This window comes from Maniola hyperantus, chromosome 13, assembly GCF_902806685.2.
Source record: "Maniola hyperantus chromosome 13, iAphHyp1.2, whole genome shotgun sequence".
Taxonomy (NCBI): Eukaryota; Metazoa; Arthropoda; class Insecta; order Lepidoptera; family Nymphalidae; genus Maniola; species Maniola hyperantus.
In genome coordinates, this window is record NC_048548.1 from 43,659 (window position 1) to 67,391 (window position 23,733).

A 23,733-nucleotide genomic window follows, 5' to 3' on the forward strand; every position below is an offset into this window, starting at 1 on the left:
TTATAATAAAATGACATATTATACTTATGTAGATATCGTGTATAGTTATACTTATGTAGATATCGTGTATAATTATACTTATGTAGATATCGTGTATAATTATATAATCATATTACTTATTTAGATTGTAAAAAGAGACTGTATGTCTTCCTGTGATTCAAAATCAACGTTTATTGTTAAAGTGAACTGTTGTGTAAAGTTATTGTAAGTTGGACCATTTTACAATGTTCGTATCGCGCTACGTGCTTACTGCCAACACGTGCCAACTGGCAACACGTGCCAACTGGCAACACGTGCCAACTGGCAACACGTGCCAACTGCCAACACGTGCCAAACCTTGTCTATGTATGCTATGTAAGTGCCAAACGAAATACTGTAGCTGGAGGGTTGTTGCAGTGAAGGGCCGGCTACATATAATGATGTTGTGGAGGTGCGACCTCTACCGTCACTTGGCTGAATCATTAAAATGGCTATTATGAGTCTACCGTAAAATGGTTATTATGTGTCTACCGTAAAAGATAGATATATTATGCTGTCGCGGACTTTTTTTAGAGCCGTTTAAGAGAAACAATTCCATTCCACCGAACATTGTTTTCGTGTAACTTCAACTATCTACGCAGCGTGCGCCACGGAAGCTCACAGATGAGCCGACTTTTTTTCACTTTATCGCAATTTTCGAAAGGATCTCTAATTTTTTTTAAAATAAAATGTAGCCTATGTCACTCAGGAATAATGTAGCTTTGTACTGGTGAAAGAATTTTCAAAATCGGTTCAGTAGTTCCAGAGATTACCCCCTACAAACAAACTTAACGACATTACCTCTTTATAATATTTGTATAGATATAGATAGATACACAATGGTAGAAGATGTTGAAGTGACGAGCGTATGATGACGGGGGAATGTGGATTCTTGCATCGCGCGAGATCAGGAGCACTCTCCCTCTCCACGCTGCGTGGCGGCGACGGTACGATACTATGCAAGTGACGGTACGATACTATGCAAGTGACGGTACGATACTATGCAAGTGACGGTACGATACTATGCAAGTGACGGTACGATACTATGCAAGTGACGGTACGATACTATGCAAGTGACGGTACGATACTATGGTACTTGGTATGATTTATTCTAATAGCACTAGCAGCCGCACTCAGTCATTTAATTGTTACTTAAGGCATTCCTCATACTAATTAATATTAAGCGACTCAGAGTGCGGCTGTTAGTATTATAAGTAAATTTGTTTTATTCGAGAGATTATTAAATCAATTTTATGTATTGTTAGTAAGATAAATACCGACCTTTACATTCAGAAACAATAAACAATAAGTACACTTTTGTAACTTGTAGACTGTACCTAGTAATCCGATGTCATTTATATATTTTTTATACGAGCATAAGAATTTGAAAAATGAATTATAATGTTCTCTAAAATACAGTTCTTTAATTTCCACCACGACTTTATTAAAATAAAAACCGGCCAAGTGCGAGTCAGGCTCGCGCAATGAGGGCTCCGTACTACAGTCGTATTTTTCGACATTTTGCACGATAATTCAAAAACTATGATGCATAAAAATAAATAAAAATCTGTTTTAGAATGTGCAGGTGAAGACCTTTCATATGATACCCCACTTGATATAGTCACTCACTTCGAAAGTTGAAAATACTAGTTATTAGTTCATGACCACAATTTAATTTTTTTTGTGTGATCTAACCCTAAATTCACGGTTTTCAGATTTTTCCCCTTATGTCTGCTATAAGATCTACCTGCCTGCCAAATTTCATGATTCTAGGTCAACGGGAAGTACCCTGTAGATTTCTTGACAGACAGACAGACAATAAAGTGATCCTATAAGGGTTCCGTTTTTCCTTTTGAGGTACGGAACCCTAAAAATCCTAAGATCGAAAGATAGGTAGGTACCTACAGTACGCGGCCAAAAGTGATGAACATCGATCTTTAGAAAGAGACAGTTGGCTAATTTCGGCTTCATAGAGCGTTATCTCTGTCGCACGAAATACTAATAGTCCGGTATCTATTAAAAGAGCTGTTAAAACAAATGATTGGTTTATTTTGATAATTTTAGGGTTCTATCTAACTATACCTCAAAAGGAAAAAGTAACCCTTATAGGATTCATTAGTTATGTCTGTCAAGGAACCTATATGCTATATGCTATATGCTATGCTATATGCTATATGCTATATGCTATGCTATATGCTATACTATATGCTATACTATATGCTATATGCTATGCTATATGCTATATGCTATGGGCACAGAAACATTAAAATGTATTAAAAATATTGTAAATAGCAAATAATGTCATTTCTCGGTTCAAAGAGCTGCGTTGTAATATGGGCCTTTGATGAGAGTAGTCTCTGGAGAGAGGAGAGACTGCACGCCGTCCTTGCTCCACAGGGCACGGGCACGATGGTGCTACAGACAGACTGCAGGCCGTCCTTGCTCCACAGGGCACGGGCACGATGGTGCTACAGACAGACTGCAGGCCGTCCTTGCTCCACAGGGCACGGGCACGATGGTGCTACAGACTCTGCAGGCCGTCCTTGCTCCACAGGGCACGGGCACGATGGTGCTACAGACAGACTGCAGGCCGTCCTTGCTCCACAGGGCACGGGCACGATGGTGCTACAGACAGACTGCAGGCCGTCCTTGCTCCACAGGGCACGGGCACGATGGTGCTACAGACTGCAGGCCGTCCTTGCTCCACAGGGCACGGGCACGATGGTGCATTGCTGGCCGGAAGGGTACGGTAACGATTCACGCAAATATAGTAGATAATCTATGGATTCCATTGGATTTGTGGTTTGTGGTAGCTACTTAGGCAAGGTATATATTTTCATAGACAGTAGAATACGTCTTATGCTCTATGGTCTTATGTAGCTATCCTCTGTTACCATGACAACGCATCAGTTGTGGCAAAAGCTATTGTTGTGGTATTATTTGTTCTGCATCGAGCAACACGTAGGATGGTGATGTGCCATTGACGCGGAACACACACCCACTCGCTGCACAGGAGGGCCGGCTAGCCGACACGACCGGAGAGGGCACATCGCCGACTCCCTGACTCCGGGCTATATAATACTAGGAATTTCTGTAACTATTTATCGACCGGCCTGCAATCGAACCCAGGACCTCGTCGTCGTCGCAGGCGAACATACTAACCACTAGGTAGAGGCTAGCAGAAGGGCGGAGGTGTGGTAGAGTGAGCGGCGCGATGGCGAGCGGCGGCGGCGCCCGCAAGCGGCCGGCGGGCTCGCCGGCGAGCGCAGCGAGGAGCGCGCGCCGAGCGCCGCCGCCGCGCCCGTGGCTGCCGCGCGCCGGCCGCGACCACGAGCTGGACAAGGACAGCGTGCTGCTGCGCGCCGCCACCGACTACTATCCCGAAGGTATTATATCCCAGAATACCCACTAAACCCCAGCGGCATTCCACCGCGACCCACTCGCGAGGTCCCCGGACGTGTGCTCCGTGCAACAGTTCGTCTCACTGCAGCTTCCGTGCACACGTCGGCCAACTCGTCTCACTGCAGCTCCCGTGCACACGTCGGCCAACTCGTCTCACTGCAGCTTCCGTGCACACGTCGGCCAACTCGTCTCACTGCAGCTCCCGTGCACACGTCGGCCAACTCGTCTCACTGCAGCTTCCGTGCACACGTCGGCCAACTCGTCTCACTGCAGCTCCCGTGCACACGTCGGCCAACTCGTCTCACTGCAGCTTCCGTGCACACGTCGGCCAACTCGTCTCACTGCAGCTCCCGTGCACACGTCGGCCAACTCGTCTCGCTGCAGCTCCCGTGCACACGTCGGCCAACTCGTCTCACTGCAGCTTCCGTGCACACGTCGGCCAACTCGTCTCACTGCAGCTTCCGTGCACACGTCGGCCAACTCGTCTCACTGCAGCTCCCGTGCACACGTCGGCCAACTCGTCTCACTGCAGCTTCCGTGCACACGTCGGCCAACTCGTCTCACTGCAGCTCCCGTGCACACGTCGGCCAACTCGTCTCACTGCAGCTTCCGTGCACACGTCGGCCAACTCGTCTCACTGCAGCTCCCGTGCACACGTCGGCCAACTCGTCTCACTGCAGCTTCCGTGCACACGTCGGCCAACTCGTCTCACTGCAGCTCCCGTGCACACGTCGGCCAACTCGTCTCGCTGCAGCTCCCGTGCACACGTCGGCCAACTCGTCTCACTGCAGCTTCCGTGCACACGTCGGCCAACTCGTCTCACTGCAGCTTCCGTGCACACGTCGGCCAACTCGTCTCACTGCAGCTCCCGTGCACACGTCGGCCAACTCGTCTCACTGCAGCTTCCGTGCACACGTCGGCCAACTCGTCTCACTGCAGCTTCCGTGCACACGTCGGCCAACTCGTTTCACTGCAGCTCCCGTGCACACGTCGGCCAACTCGTCTCACTGCAGCTCCCGTGCACACGTCGGCCAACTCGACTCACTGCAGCTCCCGTGCACACGTCGGCCAACTCGTCTCGCTGCAGCTCCCGTGCACACGTCGGCCAACTCGTCTCACTGCAGCTCCCGTGCACACGTCGGCCAACTCGTCTCACTGCAGCTCCCGTGCACACGTCGGCCAACTCGTCTCACTGCAGCTTCCGTGCACACGTCGGCCAACTCGTCTCACTGCAGCTTCCGCGCACACGTCGGCCAACTCGTCTCACTGCAGCTTCCGTGCACACGTCGGCCAACTCGTCTCACTGCAGCTTCCGTGCACACGTCGGCCAACTCGTCTCACTGCAGCTTCCGTGCACACGTCGGCCAACTCGTCTCACTGCAGCTCCCGTGCACACGTCGGCCAACTCGTCTCACTGCAGCTTCCGTGCACACGTCGGCCAACTCGTCTCACTGCAGCTCCCGTGCACACGTCGGCCAACTCGACTCACTGCAGCTCCCGTGCACACGTCGGCCAACTCGTCTCGCTGCAGCTCCCGTGCACACGTCGGCCAACTCGTCTCACTGCAGCTCCCGTGCACACGTCGGCCAACTCGTCTCACTGCAGCTCCCGTGCACACGTCGGCCAACTCGTCTCACTGCAGCTTCCGTGCACACGTCGGCCAACTCGTCTCACTGCAGCTCCCGTGCACACGTCGGCCAACTCGTCTCACTGCAGCTTCCGTGCACACGTCGGCCAACTCGTCTCACTGCAGCTCCCGTGCACACGTCGGCCAACTCGTCTCACTGCAGCTTCCGTGCACACGTCGGCCAACTCGTCTCACTGCAGCTCCCGTGCACACGTCGGCCAACTCGTCTCGCTGCAGCTCCCGTGCACACGTCGGCCAACTCGTCTCACTGCAGCTTCCGTGCACACGTCGGCCAACTCGTCTCACTGCAGCTTCCGTGCACACGTCGGCCAACTCGTCTCACTGCAACTTCCGCGCACACGTCGGCCAACTCGTCTCACTGCAGCTTCCGTGCACACGTCGGCCAACTCGTCTCACTGCAGCTTCCGCGCACACGTCGGCCAACTCGTCTCACTGCAGCTTCCGTGCACACGTCGGCCAACTCGTCTCACTGCAGCTTCCGTGCACACGTCGGCCAACTCGTCTCACTGCAGCTTCCGTGCACACGTCGGCCAACTCGTCTCACTGCAGCTCCCGTGCACACGTCGGCCAACTCGTCTCACTGCAGCTTCCGTGCACACGTCGGCCAACTCGTCTCACTGCAGCTCCCGTGCACACGTCGGCCAACTCGTCTCACTGCAGCTTCCGTGCACACGTCGGCCAACTCGTCTCACTGCAGCTCCCGTGCACACGTCGGCCAACTCGTCTCACTGCAGCTTCCGTGCACACGTCGGCCAACTCGTCTCACTGCAGCTCCCGTGCACACGTCGGCCAACTCGTCTCACTGCAGCTTCCGTGCACACGTCGGCCAACTCGTCTCACTGCAGCTCCCGTGCACACGTCGGCCAACTCGTCTCACTGCAGCTTCCGTGCACACGTCGGCCAACTCGTCTCACTGCAGCTCCCGTGCACACGTCGGCCAACTCGTCTCACTGCAGCTTCCGTGCACACGTCGGCCAACTCGTCTCACTGCAGCTTCCGTGCACACGTCGGCCAACTCGTCTCACTGCAGCTCCCGTGCACACGTCGGCCAACTCGTCTCACTGCAGCTTCCGTGCACACGTCGGCCAACTCGTCTCACTGCAGCTTCCGTGCACACGTCGGCCAACTCGTTTCACTGCAGCTCCCGTGCACACGTCGGCCAACTCGTCTCACTGCAGCTCCCGTGCACACGTCGGCCAACTCGTCTCACTGCAGCTCCCGTGCACACGTCGGCCAACTCGTCTCACTGCAGCTTCCGTGCACACGTCGGCCAACTCGTCTCACTGCAGCTCCCGTGCACACGTCGGCCAACTCGTCTCACTGCAGCTTCCGTGCACACGTCGGCCAACTCGTCTCACTGCAGCTTCCGTGCACACGTCGGCCAACTCGCCTCACTGCAGCTCCCGTGCACACGTCGGCCAACTCGTCTCACTGCAGCTTCCGTGCACACGTCGGCCAACTCGCCTCACTGCAGCTCCCGTGCACACGTCGGCCAACTCGTCTCACTGCAGCTTCCGTGCACACGTCGGCCAACTCGCCTCACTGCAGCTCCCGTGCACACGTCGGCCAACTCGTCTCACTGCAGCTTCCGTGCACACGTCGGCCAACTCGTCTCACTGCAACTTCCGCGCACACGTCGGCCAACTCGTCTCACTGCAGCTTCCGTGCACACGTCGGCCAACTCGTCTCACTGCAGCTTCCGCGCACACGTCGGCCAACTCGTCTCACTGCAGCTTCCGTGCACACGTCGGCCAACTCGTCTCACTGCAGCTTCCGTGCACACGTCGGCCAACTCGTCTCACTGCAGCTCCCGTGCACACGTCGGCCAACTCGTCTCACTGCAGCTCCCGTGCACACGTCGGCCAACTCGACTCACTGCAGCTCCCGTGCACACGTCGGCCAACTCGCCTCACTGCAGCTCCCGTGCACACGTCGGCCAACTCGTCTCACTGCAGCTTCCGTGCACACGTCGGCCAACTCGTCTCACTGCAACTTCCGCGCACACGTCGGCCAACTCGTCTCACTGCAGCTTCCGTGCACACGTCGGCCAACTCGTCTCACTGCAGCTTCCGCGCACACGTCGGCCAACTCGTCTCACTGCAGCTTCCGTGCACACGTCGGCCAACTCGCCTCACTGCAGCTCCCGTGCACACGTCGGCCAACTCGTCTCACTGCAGCTTCCGTGCACACGTCGGCCAACTCGCCTCACTGCAGCTCCCGTGCACACGTCGGCCAACTCGTCTCACTGCAGCTTCCGTGCACACGTCGGCCAACTCGTCTCACTGCAACTTCCGCGCACACGTCGGCCAACTCGTCTCACTGCAGCTTCCGTGCACACGTCGGCCAACTCGTCTCACTGCAGCTTCCGCGCACACGTCGGCCAACTCGTCTCACTGCAGCTTCCGTGCACACGTCGGCCAACTCGCCTCACTGCAGCTCCCGTGCACACGTCGGCCAACTCGTCTCACTGCAGCTCCCGTGCACACGTCGGCCAACTCGTCTCACTGCAGCTTCCGTGCACACGTCGGCCAACTCGTCTCACTGCAGCTCCCGTGCACACGTCGGCCAACTCGTCTCACTGCAGGTTCCGTGCACACGTCGGCCAACTCGTCTCACTGCAGCTTCTATATGAGGAACGTGTCGATCGAATGTAGCACCAATGAGGATGTTCAGTCCTGCTACGTCGTCATAATAATCGGTTGTGTTGAAGGCGAGGGTGACGGAGCTTGCGGCGAGTTCCCGCCGCTGATGCAGGCCAGGTCCTGGACCAGGGGCGTCCCCTACAGAGACAGCTACGAGCACGCCAAGCCGGTCGACTCCACAGGTAAGTAGCTATGTGCTGAAGGCGAAGGTGACGGCGCTGATGCAGGCCAGGTCCTGGACCAGGGGCGTCCCCTACAGAGACAGCTACGAGCACGCCAAGCCGGTCGACTCCACAGGTAAGTAGCTATGTGCTGAAGGCGAAGGTGACGGCGCTGATGCAGGCCAGGTCCTGGACCAGGGGCGTCCCCTACAGAGACAGCTACGAGCACGCCAAGCCGGTCGACTCCACAGGTAAGTAGCTATGTGCTGAAGGCGAAGGTGACGGCGCTGATGCAGGCCAGGTCCTGGACCAGGGGCGTCCCCTACAGAGACAGCTACGAGCACGCCAAGCCGGTCGACTCCACAGGTAAGTAGCTATGTGCTGAAGGCGAAGGTGACGGCGCTGATGCAGGCCAGGTCCTGGACCAGGGGCGTCCCCTACAGAGACAGCTACGAGCACGCCAAGCCGGTCGACTCCACAGGTAAGTAGCTATGTGCTGAAGGCGAAGGTGACGGCGCTGATGCAGGCCAGGTCCTGGACCAGGGGCGTCCCCTACAGAGACAGCTACGAGCACGCCAAGCCAAAAAATTGCAAAATATGTATACCTACCCTAAAAAAAGCATATTGTTACGTGCTAAGGGTTTGGATTGAAATGCCAGTTTCCGAAACAAGAACGTTTATTCACACACACACAAAGTCTCCACGTGAATTATATTTGCTTCGTAACAATTACGTAACATGAACTGTCGCATTATGAATACGTGCGTTGACATCTTCGACCTTTTAACTTAAGGGGGCTACTTTCGTTGTGGAGTTGTGCTTTAATTATTAGATGACCCTTAAGAAGTCGAGTAATTTATCTTAACTAACTAGCGTAGTAAAAGAAGACATTGTAATGAAGAGTGAATCTATAAAGTACCTACTATCGTGTGTTTTTGTGGTGCTGCATGAAAGTTTTGCACAATTGCCCCATGGGGACAATTGGTCTATCTCCTCCTCCGTTGTCCGCCTTGACACGGAGCCCCATTTGGAACGCACCCTTGGAGATCTGCGGTGGACCGAAGAAGTTTTCCCCGATGGCCCCATTGGTATACCTACATTTGGGCTATCTGGCTCACCGCCCCGGCACAGCTGATTTGTTGGGGGTGAGCGTCCGCTCGCCTCCCACCGTCGTAGGCTCAGCTCAATACACCCACATTTACACTTTAACTGTCATGTACTCACACTACCTAGACAAACGAGGTGGTCTACTCTTTAGGAGACTTGACATCTACAAGATGGTAAGTGATAGCCTATGCACGTCTATTTATCCACCGGTCGATCAGCCTATTGGTTGTTAGTACGACCCTGCCCCTAGCCTGTCCAAGCGCGGTCCTGCTCATGGCCCCGAGGACCCGGGCTCCCTTGTGGGGACAGGCAGTGGCCGAAACAAATATTATACAGTCGAAGACTATGTATTATGATAAAAAAGCTTGGATTTGACTCGCTCCAGCAATGCACGGGGCTGCAATTATTTGTACAATATGGTACGAGTATATTGTAAATTTCTTCCGTTTTTCCCGGTAGGAACAGCATTCCGAATCAGTGGTAAATTAAACTATTTGACGATTCAAAAGCACTTATATAAGTTTACATAAATAAAAATATATTCTATTCTATTCTATTTCTATTCTATTCTATTAGGGAAACTATGTATAATATTTTGTAACGATCGCCTCTTAATATCAGAAAGTTCTGTTGAGACACATTTTGCTTAACGTGTGGAGTGCGGTATGTGGAGTGTGGAGTGCGGGGTACAAAATGGGATGAAAGCGGGTGCGCGTTCCAGTGTCTTCTTATCAGAAAGTTTTCCGACAGACATTATTTGTTAATAATATTTTACGGCTATTGTACGCTCAGTTTGCAACAACAACAAACCAACGCTGCAGGTAACTGCTACAGTCGGGCGGCCAAGAGCTTGCGCGCGCCCAGCATGCCGCCCACGTGCCACACGCCTGGCATTCCGCCCGCGCGCCGCATGCCCCGCATGCCACCCGCGCGCCGTGCGCCGCCCGCGCTGTACGGGCCGCTCGGGCCGCGCGGCGAGCTGCAGTTCCCGCCGCTCCGGCCCTACGCCGAGAGGGAGAGGGAGAGACTGGAGGCCCTGCAGAGGGAGAAGGATAGCAACAAGTTGCCCAAAGGTCAATTGCTAATCTGATCCAAAAATAAAACTACTTAGTTAAGTATATATCACTCGTCCGGCAAACTCGAGCCATACCCTGTTGCGTACGTGCCACAGTACGTGCCTACATCGCACGTGTACTGTTGCAGCGCTAGTATGGCTGCAGTCTTCGTATTTAAATTTTATTGGTTTGCCAACAGTACATAATACATAATTCAAGTACATAATAGTTGAATGGTATTCAAGTAGATTGCACTGCGGAGCGTCACCGCGTGGCGTGCACATGTAGGACCATGTCACATGCGCACCGAGGAACCCCTACAATAGGGTACATGAAGTTCTTAAACTGAATTGACTGGCCTTGACATTTGCAGCATTTCCATCTTATCCTGGGTCGTCACAAACCTATTATCCATTGGTTATTAACTTGTCAAATCCATCCATACTAATATTATAAATGCGAAAGTGTGTCTGTCTGTCCGTCTGCTAGCCTTTCACGGCCCAACCGTTCAACCGATTTTGACGAAATTTGGTACAGAGATAGCTTGCATCCCGGGGAAGGACAGGCTACTTTTGATCCTGGAAAATCAAAGAGTTCCCATGGGATTTATAAAAACCTAAATCCACGCAGATGAAGTCGTCGGCATCATCTAGTAGAATATAATATTATTCAGTTAAGTACTTACGTTATAATAATATGTACCTAATGGCAGGCAAAAAATGAAATACTTAGCAAAAATGTAATTTGCTAGGTTTGGTGCTGCTGGGCGACTTGGTGTCTGGCGCGTACGACAGACGCAAGGTGGCCGAGGTGGAGGCGAGGAACAGAAGAATAGAGAAGAAGCGAAAAGAGAAGGTTGAAGCAGAGCTGGCTGCGCAAGAAGCGTTAAAAAGGTATCATTGAAATGTCGGTGGTCAGCTTGACATCGGACGGCGGCACCATCGTCCATCAGCATAAGAAACATGTAACTACCTACCTACGGAAGACAAGACAGCAAAATGGGATTGCCCCTCTTAAATAAATTTGTTTCACCGTGCGTCCATTTTGTAGTTTGATCATAAAATAAATAATAAATAAATAAATTCTTTATTAAGGCAACAGAGACCCATATTTTGTTAGTATAGACAATGCTTAAAAACTATGTTAGTATAATCATTTTATTATTATTTTATTTTTACAACAGCTATCATACTATAATAAATATAGTCACAATAAGGGCGCAAACAACAAGATTTTGGGATCACTTTCAAGCCCTCGTCCGGTCAACACTCTGCGTATTTACCGGACGAGAACTTGAATGAAATGCTGGAGAATTGGCGTATCCAGCTTTCCCGCCATCATATTCAGGATACTGTTGGAGCTCGAACGCAGCGTTGCCAGGATGGATGACGTCCTTTTCCTTATTATGGCATAGAATTCATCCGTTCGTGCTTCTGCAAACATGCCTGACGCCGAACAAAACCGTGGCAAGTCCAACAGTATCCTGAAACCATTGTTGTATTGCACCCTCAGCGTGTCGAGTGCCTTTTGAGTGTAGTTAGTCCACAGGCCTCCCGTGTACAAGGTTTGACAGTAGGCTTTAAATAGCGTAATTTTTGCTTCCTTACTACATCGGGCGAACCTGCGGGCCAACATATTACACCTTACAGCTAAGGCTCTTCGTTCTCGTTCTATGTCCACCTGATCCTTAAGGTACTCCGTAACATAGTGACCTAGATATTTGAACTTGGTGACACGTTTCAATAAAGTACCATTGAGTGCGATACTAGGCTCGTATTGCACTTGCTTACGGGGGGCCTTAAAGATCAGGTATTCACTTTTGGCCACGTTATATACTAACCCATGTCTAGCAGCGTACTCCTCACAGGATTGAAGCAGCTCTCTAATCGAGCCGGCCGTGGGACCCAACAACACCATGTCGTCTGCATAGCTTAGATTATTATAAAAAGTTATAAAAATATATAAAAAGAAATTTAACTCCATCGATCAACAATTAGTGTCACCTAATCTGAATCAGGATCAGGAAAAACAATACAAGCTAGGTAGTTACGCTCAAGTGACCTACGCTCGGTAGGAAAGGCAATCCAAATCGATTCAAATGTACTTGTAAAAGTTTGATTGAATAAAAACTATTTCATTTGATTTGATTTGACCACGTTTGCACACAAACAAACAGGTAAACAGGTAAACATGGTTATTTTTGGGACCATTTTTAAAGTGCATATCGGTAGTCTTCCTAAGTTGAAGGTACTCAATCGTCGAACGAAGTTTAAGTTTCGGCATCATTTTGCTTACAAGTAATAAATGTAATTAGTTAGGTCTGCTAGAGAAGTCTGCTGTGTGTCCGCCAGGCAGCTGGCGCGCCTGCAGTCGGAGCTGCCGCGCGAGCCCGACCGGCAGAAGGCCGAGCTGCTGCAGGCCGCCGAGGAGGAGCACTACCGCCACATACACCCCAACGATCTAGAGAGAATTCACTATTATTTGACTACGGTGAGATTTCCCTGAACAATCCGTTCTTACCTACTAGGTACATCTAATCTCTCAACTAATATTATTGGTAAACCTAAATCCGGAAGCGGCTGTCGGTTTGGACACCTCAGCTGTGTGACCGAGGGCTACGGTAACTTGAAGACGACAGTAGGACAGTTTTTGTTAAAAAGGAGTTATTCCTACAAGATTACAAGTGACCTAAATACATGAAGTGAAGATAAAGTAAAATCTAGGTGTAAGTACCATTGTTTCGGCCCCAGCCTGGCCCCGCAGGGGAGGCCGGGTCCTGGGGCCCATGAGCAGGACCTCGCTCGGGCACGCTAGGGGTAGGGTCGCACTAACATCGATAGGATGAGCAACCTGTGGAGAAATAGGAATGCATAAGAAATCACTTGCCATCTGGTAAGTCTTGAGTCTTCTAAAGAGTAGACCAGCTCGTATGTGTAGTAGAGGTGACCAATTTATTTATTAACCTGTTAATTTAACACATATTAAAGTTTGTTGATTAACTGCGATACTAAAACTTAACAATTTTAAATAAAAAAATATTATTAAATCAAAAAATACAAATTATTATAGTTAGGACCTATACCTACGTTCTAAGTAGCTGCAGTAGGTACTTAAGTAGGTAGCGCGAAGATTCCAGGAAATTAAATTTCGAAGGGGGCGCGCGGTGCAAAACGCGCGCGCGACGACAATATACCTACCGATTGCGACCGATTACGTCATGCGCTAAAAATACCGATGCATTGAATATGGTTAAAAATAGCAAGTCAACTAATGTTAAATAGCACCACATCGATATGATGATAAATTTAGCATATCAAATGATTTGGTTGTTCCCATCGAATACCTACGAAGTGTTAATAAATAAGTTAAATAATTTTGTTATTTTTGTTGATGCTTTGATTTGATACATAAATAATACAATAGTCGAAATTTTTGTTATTTCTGTTTATTACCGATACTGTTCGATTAACGATAGTGCGCGTTCATAGACTTTTTGCTAGTTTATTTTTTCGGGTAATTTGATGGTGTAGTTTATTTTGCTCACTTCGTTGTCTGTCCGTCCGTCTGTCTGTCTGTGCGTCCTTCCGTCCGTCTGTCTGTGCGTCCGTCCGTCCGTCTGTCTGTGCGTCCATCCGTCCGTCTGTCTGTGCGTCCGTCCGTCCGTCTGTCTGTGCGTCCGTCTGTCTGTCTGTCTGTCAAGAAACCTACAGGGTACTTCCCATGGACCTTGAATCATGAATTTATCAGGTAGGTAGGTACCTAGGTTTTATAGCACACGCAAGGGGTAAAATTTGAAAACCTTAATTTCTGGTCACGTCATCATCATCATCATCATCATCAACCGATAGACGTCCACTGCTGGACATAAGTCTCTTGGAGTGACTTCCACTCCACACGTCACGGTCTTGCGGCGCCTGAATCCAGCGGCTCCCTGCGACTCGTTTGGTTACATCACCAAAAATAAATTGAAATGTGTTCATGAAAGTAGTGTTTTCAATTTTCAAAGTAAGATGAAATCAAGTAGGGTAGGTATCGTGTTTTTTTTTTTTTTAGTCAGTGTTATATTTTTAACGTGTTTATTTATCAATAAATTTTAATAACAATTATTGATATTATATTATGTAAGTTTAACAGTATTTGACACCACTAATGTGTAGGTAGTGTGAGTGAGTGGCAGTTAGAGTGTAAAGGTCTGTACGCAGTTGCGCTGCGCTGCGCGTTGCTGCAGTCCGACTGCAGAAAGCGTCACTTCAGGCCGCTCACGGTACCTACCGCACTACAACTGCAGTACGCGGCAGCTCGCGTCACTTGCACGTCACTTCTATGCCCGTGCGCGTACGAGCAACAATGTCGCAAGATGAGCGACAGTGATAGAAATTATATTTTGACGCTCTGTGCCGCGCCCTGCAGTGACGCGCAGCGCAGCTTAGGTGCGTACAGACCTTTAAGGTGGGTGTGTTGAGCTGAGCCTACGACGGCGGGAGGCAAGAGGACGCTCAGCCTCCATCCAATCAGCTGTGCCGGGGCGGTGATCCAGGTAGCCCAAATATACACCACCAATGGGGCCGTGGTGGTGATCCAGATAGCCCAAATATACACGGGGCCATCGGGGAAACTTCTTCGGCGCACCGCAGATCTCCGAGGATGCGTTCCGACGGGGCTCCGTGTCAAGGCGGACAACGGAGGAAGAGAGAGATCGATTGTCCCCATGGGGCAATTGTGTAAAAGGGGTCACTCGGCACTTCAAAATACACGGTAGCACATTCTTGAATCACTCTTCATTACAATATGCTATTTTACTACGCTAATTAGTTTATGTAAATTACACGACTCCTTAAGGGGGCCGTCATCCAAATATTATAGTCCACGACGCAATTAGCCCCCCTAATTCAAACCATCAATAGCTCGCGTACGTATTCATAATGCGAAAGTATAATATAACAATCGTCTCGTAATTATCACGAAACAAAGATAATGCAAATGTTTAATAGACAAATAGGTTATACGTCGTACGAGGACCCACGAGGCAGCGCCTCCTCATGTGCGTGAGTCAAGCGGCGAGATTTCACTTGATTATTACAACTTATCCAATAGTACTCACGCGCTCGTAGGCAAATTACAATCATCAACACAATTCGCACGACACCACGCGGCATATTGCAAAAAGTTATTCCTCGCACACGCGGATGAACGCCATTTTCGCTCGCTACGGTCCGACACAACAAATGACGCCGCTTTCACGCGGGCCCTCCCTTATTAATCGCGGGAACACAAAGGGGCAGCATCGTCGGAACCATTATTCGAAGATAAATCAATTAATAACTAAGACACGCGGGTTCGGGCCACGATGGCCGGCGCCACCAAGTGGCGCGGCGCGCGAGCGCCTGCAAACGGGCCTGCACTTTATCGCGTCATACGGTGGACTAACTAATAACGGAGCAAAAATAGGTCGACCGGCGCGGCGCGCGGCGCGGGAGGGGTGAGTCACGCCATATTTCATCATCCGCGTGGACGAGGCGAGACCCCGAGTGCAAACGAAGTTCAGCCGATTGTTGCCGACCGAACCAGTTTAGGCCCGCGGTGCGCTCGCGCTCCTTTTATGGGCATCGAATCAATGCCTTCACGCCATTTGGCGCGAACAACCATAAAATTAACAAAAAGATAATAAACTATGAGTATTTTAGCGTTTAAACTACTGTGAGTGATTTCCATTATAAATAATATCTGTTCTGGCTGTACTCACGTGTTTAGTCGACCCCACCCACCCTCACAACGGGCTCTACGGGCAGCGGCACGCGCGGCCCGCAGTCACAACAACGGCGCGTGCGCGAACTGACTCTCTTGAAAAAGGACCCCGGATGGGTTCGAAACTAGTTGGGCTAACGACGACTAAACACGTGTGTACAGCCGGGACAGATATTATTTATAACTACTACGTAGGTTCGCGGCAGATAGGTTTAAGGTACCCGGCATAAAAGTTTTAGTTGAGAAATCGGTCCACTCCGGAGTTAATGCCCACGATCATAGTCTCTCTATCTCTCTCTCTCTCTCTCTCTCTCTCTCTCTGCCGTATTCCTCACAACTGAAGGTTGTATCATGAAAGTTTAGAGTACACACGCTTTCTTGGGATAGTAATGCGGTGGCTCCCAGATCCCTCCGCATACAACTCCACTACAACTACTGCCACTTAAGGTTTAGCGATAATACCCGGGGTCGCTGGCCTAACGTGCTATCCGTTACACCGAGGATCAGTAAAGACCTCCAGGGTCGATTCTCCATCCAGTGACAGAACCACTCGATCGACGAAGACTTGCAGCCAGTGATCCTGGGGGTGACAGGGGCGAGACGGGGGAAGGACCGGCAGAAGCCGACAGATCAAATTCGGTGACGTATTAACTTTTTGTGTTGTTGGTATTCACCAGACTCTGAGCGGCGAGCACATCCCGCAGTTCCCGCTGGCGCTGTACCGGCGTGCCGAGGCGCAAGTGGAGCGGCAGACGACGGGCATCCGGCGGTGCCTGCTGAGCCTCACCTACCAGGCCTGCGTGCGCCAGAGCGAGTCCGACATAAGAGACTTCTTCCTTATGGCTATGAGGAGGTGGTTTAATGAGATAGGGCTTGACACTCGAGGCTTTACTCTTATTCCTGTACAAGAACCATTAAGTAATCGCCATCATCAGCACTACGCTCCTGCTCTAGAAAGTAGAACATTCCACCATCGAGCGCCAACACTTGCGCTCGTCTTCCGACTTTTTTATGCCAATAACCTTACTTTACTCGGTTTGCTCCCAACCCTCCAAGTGTTGCCTTATGATGTAAGCCTTATGCTGGCTACATCTATTTGGGTAACCACAATAGAGTTTTGCGTCAATACTCATACGCTGTGTATGTTCAATGAAATTCAAAACATAATCATTTTTTGCTACGTAGTAACTACTATTGCTTCTTATTTATTCTGTGCTTTTGCTTTGGAGCTACCCTATTGCTACTGCGAGCTTTGCTCTGCAAATGGCATAGCTGCAGCTGGCTGTGGGCTCACCACACGCACACAACCGTCTAGTTGTGGAACCTTGCCCAGTGGAAGTCAGAGATGGCGGGCTGCGAGGAAGTGGAGCGGTCACAGTGCCCGCGTGTTGACGTCAATTACTTGAGAGTGAATCGTGAACTCGTGAGTGATTCATATCCTGACAAAAGGTGACTGAAACTTCGCGGGGCTGTTAAATCTCAGGGCATTTTGAGGGCGGATGAAAATGCGGAAGGTTGCCGTGTGAAGTCTCACCCATTTCTCGGACTATTCTCGTGGCTACTTTGAGCACGAGCTAGTGAGGGGGCTTACCTAAGTAAGCAGAACTAATTCTGTCCAGTGTTCTGTAATGCATTGAGAAACACGAGCCACTCGCCGCACTCGCACGCAACGATACACCAATCTGACAAATTGATATTTTTTCGACCGTCGCGTCTTCGCGTCTTCGCGTCTCAACCGACGATCGTCCAAATTTTCAATACTGGACGTAGTTAGTCTCTTCCGCAAGGTTGCGGTGCGGAATATAGGTGCTTGATGTTTGAGTCAAGCATCAAATTTTTGCTTGACGCGACGCTCAGACAGTGTTCGATGTACGACAAAAATTCCGTTTGCTTGATCAAGCCACTTCATGGTTGCATCAAGCGGCTTGATCGAGCAAAACAAAATATCTACGTCAAGCCGCTTGACTATGTCGGAATCTCTTCACGTGTTCTGGTTCGGTAGATGTCTGCTCGCCTACATCCTGGAAGACCCGGAGGAGACGCGGCGTCTCCACATCGCGTTCCTGCCACCACTGTGGCCGGCGCTGAGCGTGCGCGCGCCCGTGCCGTGGCACGCCGCCGCCGTGCGCGCGCGCCACGCGCTTGCCTACCGCCACTACCAGGGCAACCCCATCCTGCTGGAGCTGCGGCGACTGTGGCAGGAGAGGTGAGCGCGTGACATGGAGAGGAGGTTACTGTGAATCCTAGTATAACGATAAAGCATCTTCTGTTTGGCATCTCCCGTTCGTTGCATCAGCGTGTATTTAGGATTTTACAAATCCTGCAGAGCCTCTTAGATGCCTTAGAAAGAAAGAAGTTGTTTGATATCGGATCCAGGATTGCAGTTTTGTTGCCAAATGCCAAGACTTATTCAGCGAGTAAGCTTTCAACAGATTACAGTCGTTTAAAATGTTTTAAAATGTTTAGTTACATATTCGATCATTTCAGATACCAAAGCATGTACATCTGCGACATGAACAAGATGCAGGAAGCCGTGCCCTTCCCGCACTACCCGAGTGACTTCACCGAGCGGCTCGGCGAGCTATGCGCGGCGACGCGCGCCGAGCTGGTCGACAACTGGCTCGTCGACGTGGCCGACACCATGGTCAAGATGAGGAGGCACTGGGCCTGCTACGTCGCCAAGAAGAAAAAAGAATCCACCTTTCAGGTTGAGAAATTTTTTAGGTAAGTCTTTACAGAGTCTTGTGTTTATTTCTCATCTTCACTGATAGTAACCAGTTATAGTAAATTTTTGGAAGGGCCCTATCATGTTTGACTTTCGGTTCATTTAAATGACACCGACAGTCGGTAAACACGGTGATTACGAGATATGGTATATCAGCATGACGTCTGTTCCGCAGTTGCATCCACGCGTTGATGTCGCGCCAGATTCGCGATCTGGTCGAGAGGAGCGTTCATCATTTTGCGGAGTACTTCTCGTACTATTCGGTAAGTGAATACTTTATTTAATATTTTTCAAAACTTCAAGACATAATATCACGACCATTCGAGAAGAGTAATTTTGTCGGTATCCGCTGTTCTCAGGAAGGTAACGACTTCGGGACAGAGTACAGCGACTACGTGTTCATCAAGCGGCCGCTGCTGCGCATCAAGGTGGTGGGCCGGCCCGGCTCCACCTGCCTCAGTTTCGAGCCGGCGCTTGACAACATGCGCGTGTTGATCATCAAGTGGCTGCACACTATCATCGGCGTTAATCACCACTTGCCCAGTGTTGATGCCATTATGTATCCAGGTTTGTAAGATTTTAAATCAGAAAAAAAAAGATTCCGACGAATTGAGAACCTCCTCCTTTTTTTGAAGTCGGTTAACAATGTAGATGGAGATCGTCCATTTGTTTTGTTGAAAATACTTACTTCAAAGTTTTAGACGTCTCTCACCAGACATCTTTAATCCTCCTCCTTTCTTTTAATCGTTTATTATTAGATTCAAAAAATCCCAAACCTTAAAAGCTCTAGCATCATCTTCATTTTTGTTTGGAATTTTGAGTGTGGTCCCTGTTAACTTCTGGGTGTTGTTATTATTTTGAATATTTTGCATTTTGGGATTTCCAAATCTTTAACATCCAAATCTTGAAAATAGTTACTAAAAATTATTACATGTAAATATTGTTTTAAACGGTTGGATAGGTGTGCAGCGTCCCAAGCCCTACCTGACGGCGGTGTACCCCGACGAGCAGTACATGGTGGGTGTCGTGGAGCGCTGCGTCGCGCACTTCCACGCCAACCGGCCCGGCCCCGCCAGCTTCCTCGCCGTCTACCGCCCCTACCACTACATCCTGGACGGCACCGCGCACCACGATCTGCTGGGGTTCTTCGCTTTACAACCTCCGCCCTATTTGAAGGTTTTTTTTAAATTAAGAGATTTGTTTTCTACGACAGGCCTCGTTTGTAGATCTTGAATTATTTTTATCGCTTAGTGATTTGTCGCAAATGATTTTTGTCATCTCGGTTTCTAATTACCTCTCAAATCTCCAGGATTTCGCGGCTCGCATCCAAACGTACGTCGTCCTGCGCGACGAGATCGCGTTCCTGCGGCGCGACATCCCTCTCAACATGCTAATGTTGGACTGCGCGCCGCTCAACGACGTGCTGTGGGGCGAGGTGGACGCACTGCGGCTGCACATCGTGGACCACTTCATCGCCGTCAACAGGAAGTGGAACAGAGCGTAAGTGAGCGTGGCCTCATAGCGACTCGCAACGAATAAACTAGATGTCATCTATGTCGCCCGCGTTGCCACATAGATGACATCTAGCCCTCAATCTCAGTGACAATATCGGCCAATGCATGGTCGGCTTTTCAGGAATTTGTTGGACTGCCCCTTGAATATTGCGAATGTTGCAAATTTTAAATAATTTTATGTAAAGCCCATGTTGAGGTATGTTCTGCCGGTCGGTATGTCCCTGCTCGCCAGGCGGCATCGATCGACTACCGTGTGAGCATCAGCTGACCTATGGTGCAGGATCTGCGACGTGTACGAGGAGATGGCGGCGCGCACATCAGAGAGCCCCGAGTCCACGGCGCAGCTAGTGGAGCTGCTGGGCTACATCCAGGACTGCCGCGACTGCGCCATGTTTGACTTGCGCGACAAGGCACGCACGGCAGCTGAGCACGTGCTCTTCCTCATGGAGCACGCACACCTGTCCTGTGAGTCTCTACGCTCTACGGCGCGTGACAGCACATTTCAAAATATAATATTCTTAATAATATAATAATATTCTCAATACTATAAATGATCATAATGTTCATCTTCGTCATTGATAGTGTAGTTAGAAATAGTCTGATGCTTTTTTTTAGTTTTAAAAAGTGACATTTTGAGGCGTAAATGCTGTTGCGCTCACACCATGCCTGTATTCTGTTTAAATCCTCCTGAAGCAAAAACGTGTCTTGAGAATTTGTAATGGTTCTGAATATTTTCATATTTTCAGCAAAAAGGAGGCATAGGTACACTACACTGTTAATCACAAAATCAACAATGTCATTAATAAATAAAACAAAGAGTACTGGACCAAGATGCGATCCCTGAGGCACCCCGGACCCAGCCTTATAAGGCCTTCACTCATATCCCTTGACAGCTACAACCTGAACCCTATCCTTTAAGTACGAATCAAGCCAAGACAATAAATTGCCACATACACCGTACATCCGATAGTTACCGATAGTTCGTCTAATAAAATTTCTATGATGAACCTTATCAAAAGCGCTAGTAAAATCAGTATATTATATAGAATCAATTTCAGTTCCATCATCCATGTGTTTTGCTATATAATTGACATAATATGATAACAAAGTTACTGATAACAGATTTTTTGTTTTGGACTCCGTGCTGCAAAGGACTACTCCTAACTTTTGTAAATTATTGGACAAACAAGTGATTCGAAAATCTTAGCACAGGTCGATAACAGAGATGTCTGTAATTATATTACCGTATTTGCCGAAAGACATATTTCAGGAAAAATCTTTTCCATTTAAAGAAATATTAAAAAAATATTGTCAACAATATTTTTAAAACTAAGAGTATAATATGTTTCTATTATTAGTATTAATTTATTATTGTACTAGCTTATGCTCGCGACTTCGTCCGCGTGGACTCCACAAATTTTAAACCCCTATTTCACCCCCTTAGGGGTTGAATTTCCAAAAACCCTTTTTTAGCGGATGCCTACGTCATAATAGCTATATGCATTCCAAATTTCAGCCCGATCCGTCCAATAGTTTGATCTGTGTGCTAGTGCATTCAATTTATAATTTTTTGGAGAATTGCCTAGAACAGTTTTACGCTTTGTTCGTGTTCATAGTCGAAGACGTGAACCTGAACACGCGCGTGTTCCTCTGGCCGCTCGACATGGAGGAGACTATAGACCTCACCATCAAGACCCTCAACACCAAGAAGTTGATGGCGGAAGACAAGCTGAAGAGCAGGAAAGCTATCTACGAGGAGAAGCTGAAGAAGCACGAAAAGGAGCTGGAGCAGTTCCGGCGCTTCGACCCGCCGCTGCTGAACCTGGACCTGCTCAGGGAGGTGGTGGCCAAAGTTGACGAAATCTTTCATCATTTGACGGCAAGTATTTTTTCAAATATTTTCTCTTTTAGTGTCAGTCACTTGAAATTTTCAATTTGGAGAAAACACACAAGAGGGTAATAGTTACCCTTCCGATGTGCTGTACCGTGTACGATAGAGTAAACGTTCAATGAAAACCGTGTGTCACAGGACGACAAGCGCGAGGCCGACGAGATCAACAACGAGGAGGTGCTGCTGGAGCAGGAGGTGTCGGTGTACTTCAGCATGGGCGCCATGCTGGCTGGCGTCGAGCCCTTTCACAAGCTGTGGCACACTGCCTTCGACTTCTACGACGGCTACGAGAAGTGGTAGCTATGCTTATACGTTTGCCGGGAACTGGGTACTTCAGCATGGGCGCCATGCTGGCCGGTGTCCAGCCATTCCACAAGCTGTGGCACACCGCCTTCGACTTCTACGACGGCTACGAGAAGTGGTAGCTATGCTTATACGTTTGCCGGGAACTGGGTACTTCAGCATGGGCGCCATGCTGGCCGGTGTCCAGCCCTTCCACAAGCTGTGGCACACCGCCTTCGACTTCTACGACGGCTACGAGAAGTGGTAGCTATGCTTATACGTTTGCCGGGAACTGAGTACTTCAGCATGGGCGCCATGCTGGCCGGTGTCCAGCCCTTCCACAAGCTGTGGCACACCGCCTTCGACTTCTACGACGGCTACGAGAAGTGGTAGTGGTAGGTAGTGGTGGTGGTAGTACGAGTAGTGGTGGTGGTAAATATACGTTTACCGGGAACATATTATCTACAGATTCTCTACCTTCTGAGGGGAAGACATTTTATATTTCATCTTCGCGTACTTATTTATTTTTCTTGCTAAGCAAGTGGAATGTTTTATATTATACTAGAGGATGCCCGCGACTTCGTCCGCGTGGATTTAGGTTTTTAAAAATCCCGTGGGAACTCTTTGATTTTTCGCGATAAAAAGTAGCCTATGTCCTTCCCCGGGGTGCAAGCTATCGCTGTACTAAGTTTCGTCAAAATCGGTTAAACGGATGGGCTGTGAAAGGCTAGCAGACAGACAGACAGACACACTTTCGCATTTATAATATTAAGTATGGATTCATACGCTTATCTAAATATATAAAAGAGAAATACCACTCACTCACTGACGGAATCATGATTCTAGCTCAACGGGAAGTACCTTATAGGTTTTCTTGACGGACACGACGGACAGCCGAACAGACAGACAGACAGACAACAAAGTAATCTTATAAGGGTTCATTTTTTCCTTTTGAGGTACAGGATCCTAAAAATAGCGGGTAGCGTTTTTACGGCGAAATTTGAAATTTGAAATGCAAAATTTAAATGCATAAAATTTAAATTTAAATTATTACACTTATAGAACGAATAAATTTTTGTAAGTTTTTTGGCAGTCACTTAAGGATCAAATTAAGACACACAAATAAGGTTAAAGTACTGTATTCGGAGATCAGCAACGGCGATCGGTCGCAGGTACCACGGGCCGTTCCTGGGGCTGGAGGCGGAGCAGATCGCCGAGGACGTGGAGGCGTGGTGGAAGCTGCTGTACAAGCTGGGCAAGCAGCTGCTGGAGTACCCCGGTGCCAAACGCATCGCGGACATGGTGCGCAACAAGCTGGAGAAGTTTAAGCTGCTGCTGCCCGTGCTCACCGCCATCTGCAACAAGGTGACCGGTGCACATCACTAGATGTAGGTTCTAGAAACTGCAAATCAAGAACTGCGTCCGTACCTCCTTGGCTGGGCAGCCCTGACTGTTTCCTATCAATGAGTGAGCGAGACAGTCTACAAGAGAAAGAAACACCTACTGTCTGTCTACTTTTCCCGCTCTCTCAGTCTCATTTTGT

General features: G+C 49.3%; 1 protein-coding gene across 1 annotated transcript in view; it reads left to right on the forward strand.

Moving 5' to 3' along the window:
- The first annotated feature begins 3,194 nt into the window (after window positions 1-3,194).
- Window positions 3,195-23,733, forward strand: part of Dnah3 (dynein heavy chain 3, axonemal) — a 69,447-nt gene continuing 48,908 nt past the window's right edge. Inside the window, exons 1-16 of the mRNA XM_034974433.2 lie at window positions 3,195-3,404; window positions 7,779-7,892; window positions 9,800-10,051; window positions 10,785-10,926; window positions 12,385-12,523; window positions 16,456-16,631; window positions 17,781-17,984; window positions 18,266-18,502; window positions 18,679-18,766; window positions 18,863-19,070; window positions 19,465-19,679; window positions 19,813-20,003; window positions 20,298-20,482; window positions 21,634-21,896; window positions 22,047-22,204; window positions 23,363-23,555. Of these exons, the coding sequence (XP_034830324.2) occupies window positions 3,233-3,404; window positions 7,779-7,892; window positions 9,800-10,051; window positions 10,785-10,926; window positions 12,385-12,523; window positions 16,456-16,631; window positions 17,781-17,984; window positions 18,266-18,502; window positions 18,679-18,766; window positions 18,863-19,070; window positions 19,465-19,679; window positions 19,813-20,003; window positions 20,298-20,482; window positions 21,634-21,896; window positions 22,047-22,204; window positions 23,363-23,555 (2,937 nt within the window). The 5' untranslated portion in view covers window positions 3,195-3,232. The remainder of the gene's footprint in view (window positions 3,405-7,778; window positions 7,893-9,799; window positions 10,052-10,784; window positions 10,927-12,384; window positions 12,524-16,455; window positions 16,632-17,780; window positions 17,985-18,265; window positions 18,503-18,678; window positions 18,767-18,862; window positions 19,071-19,464; window positions 19,680-19,812; window positions 20,004-20,297; window positions 20,483-21,633; window positions 21,897-22,046; window positions 22,205-23,362; window positions 23,556-23,733) is intronic.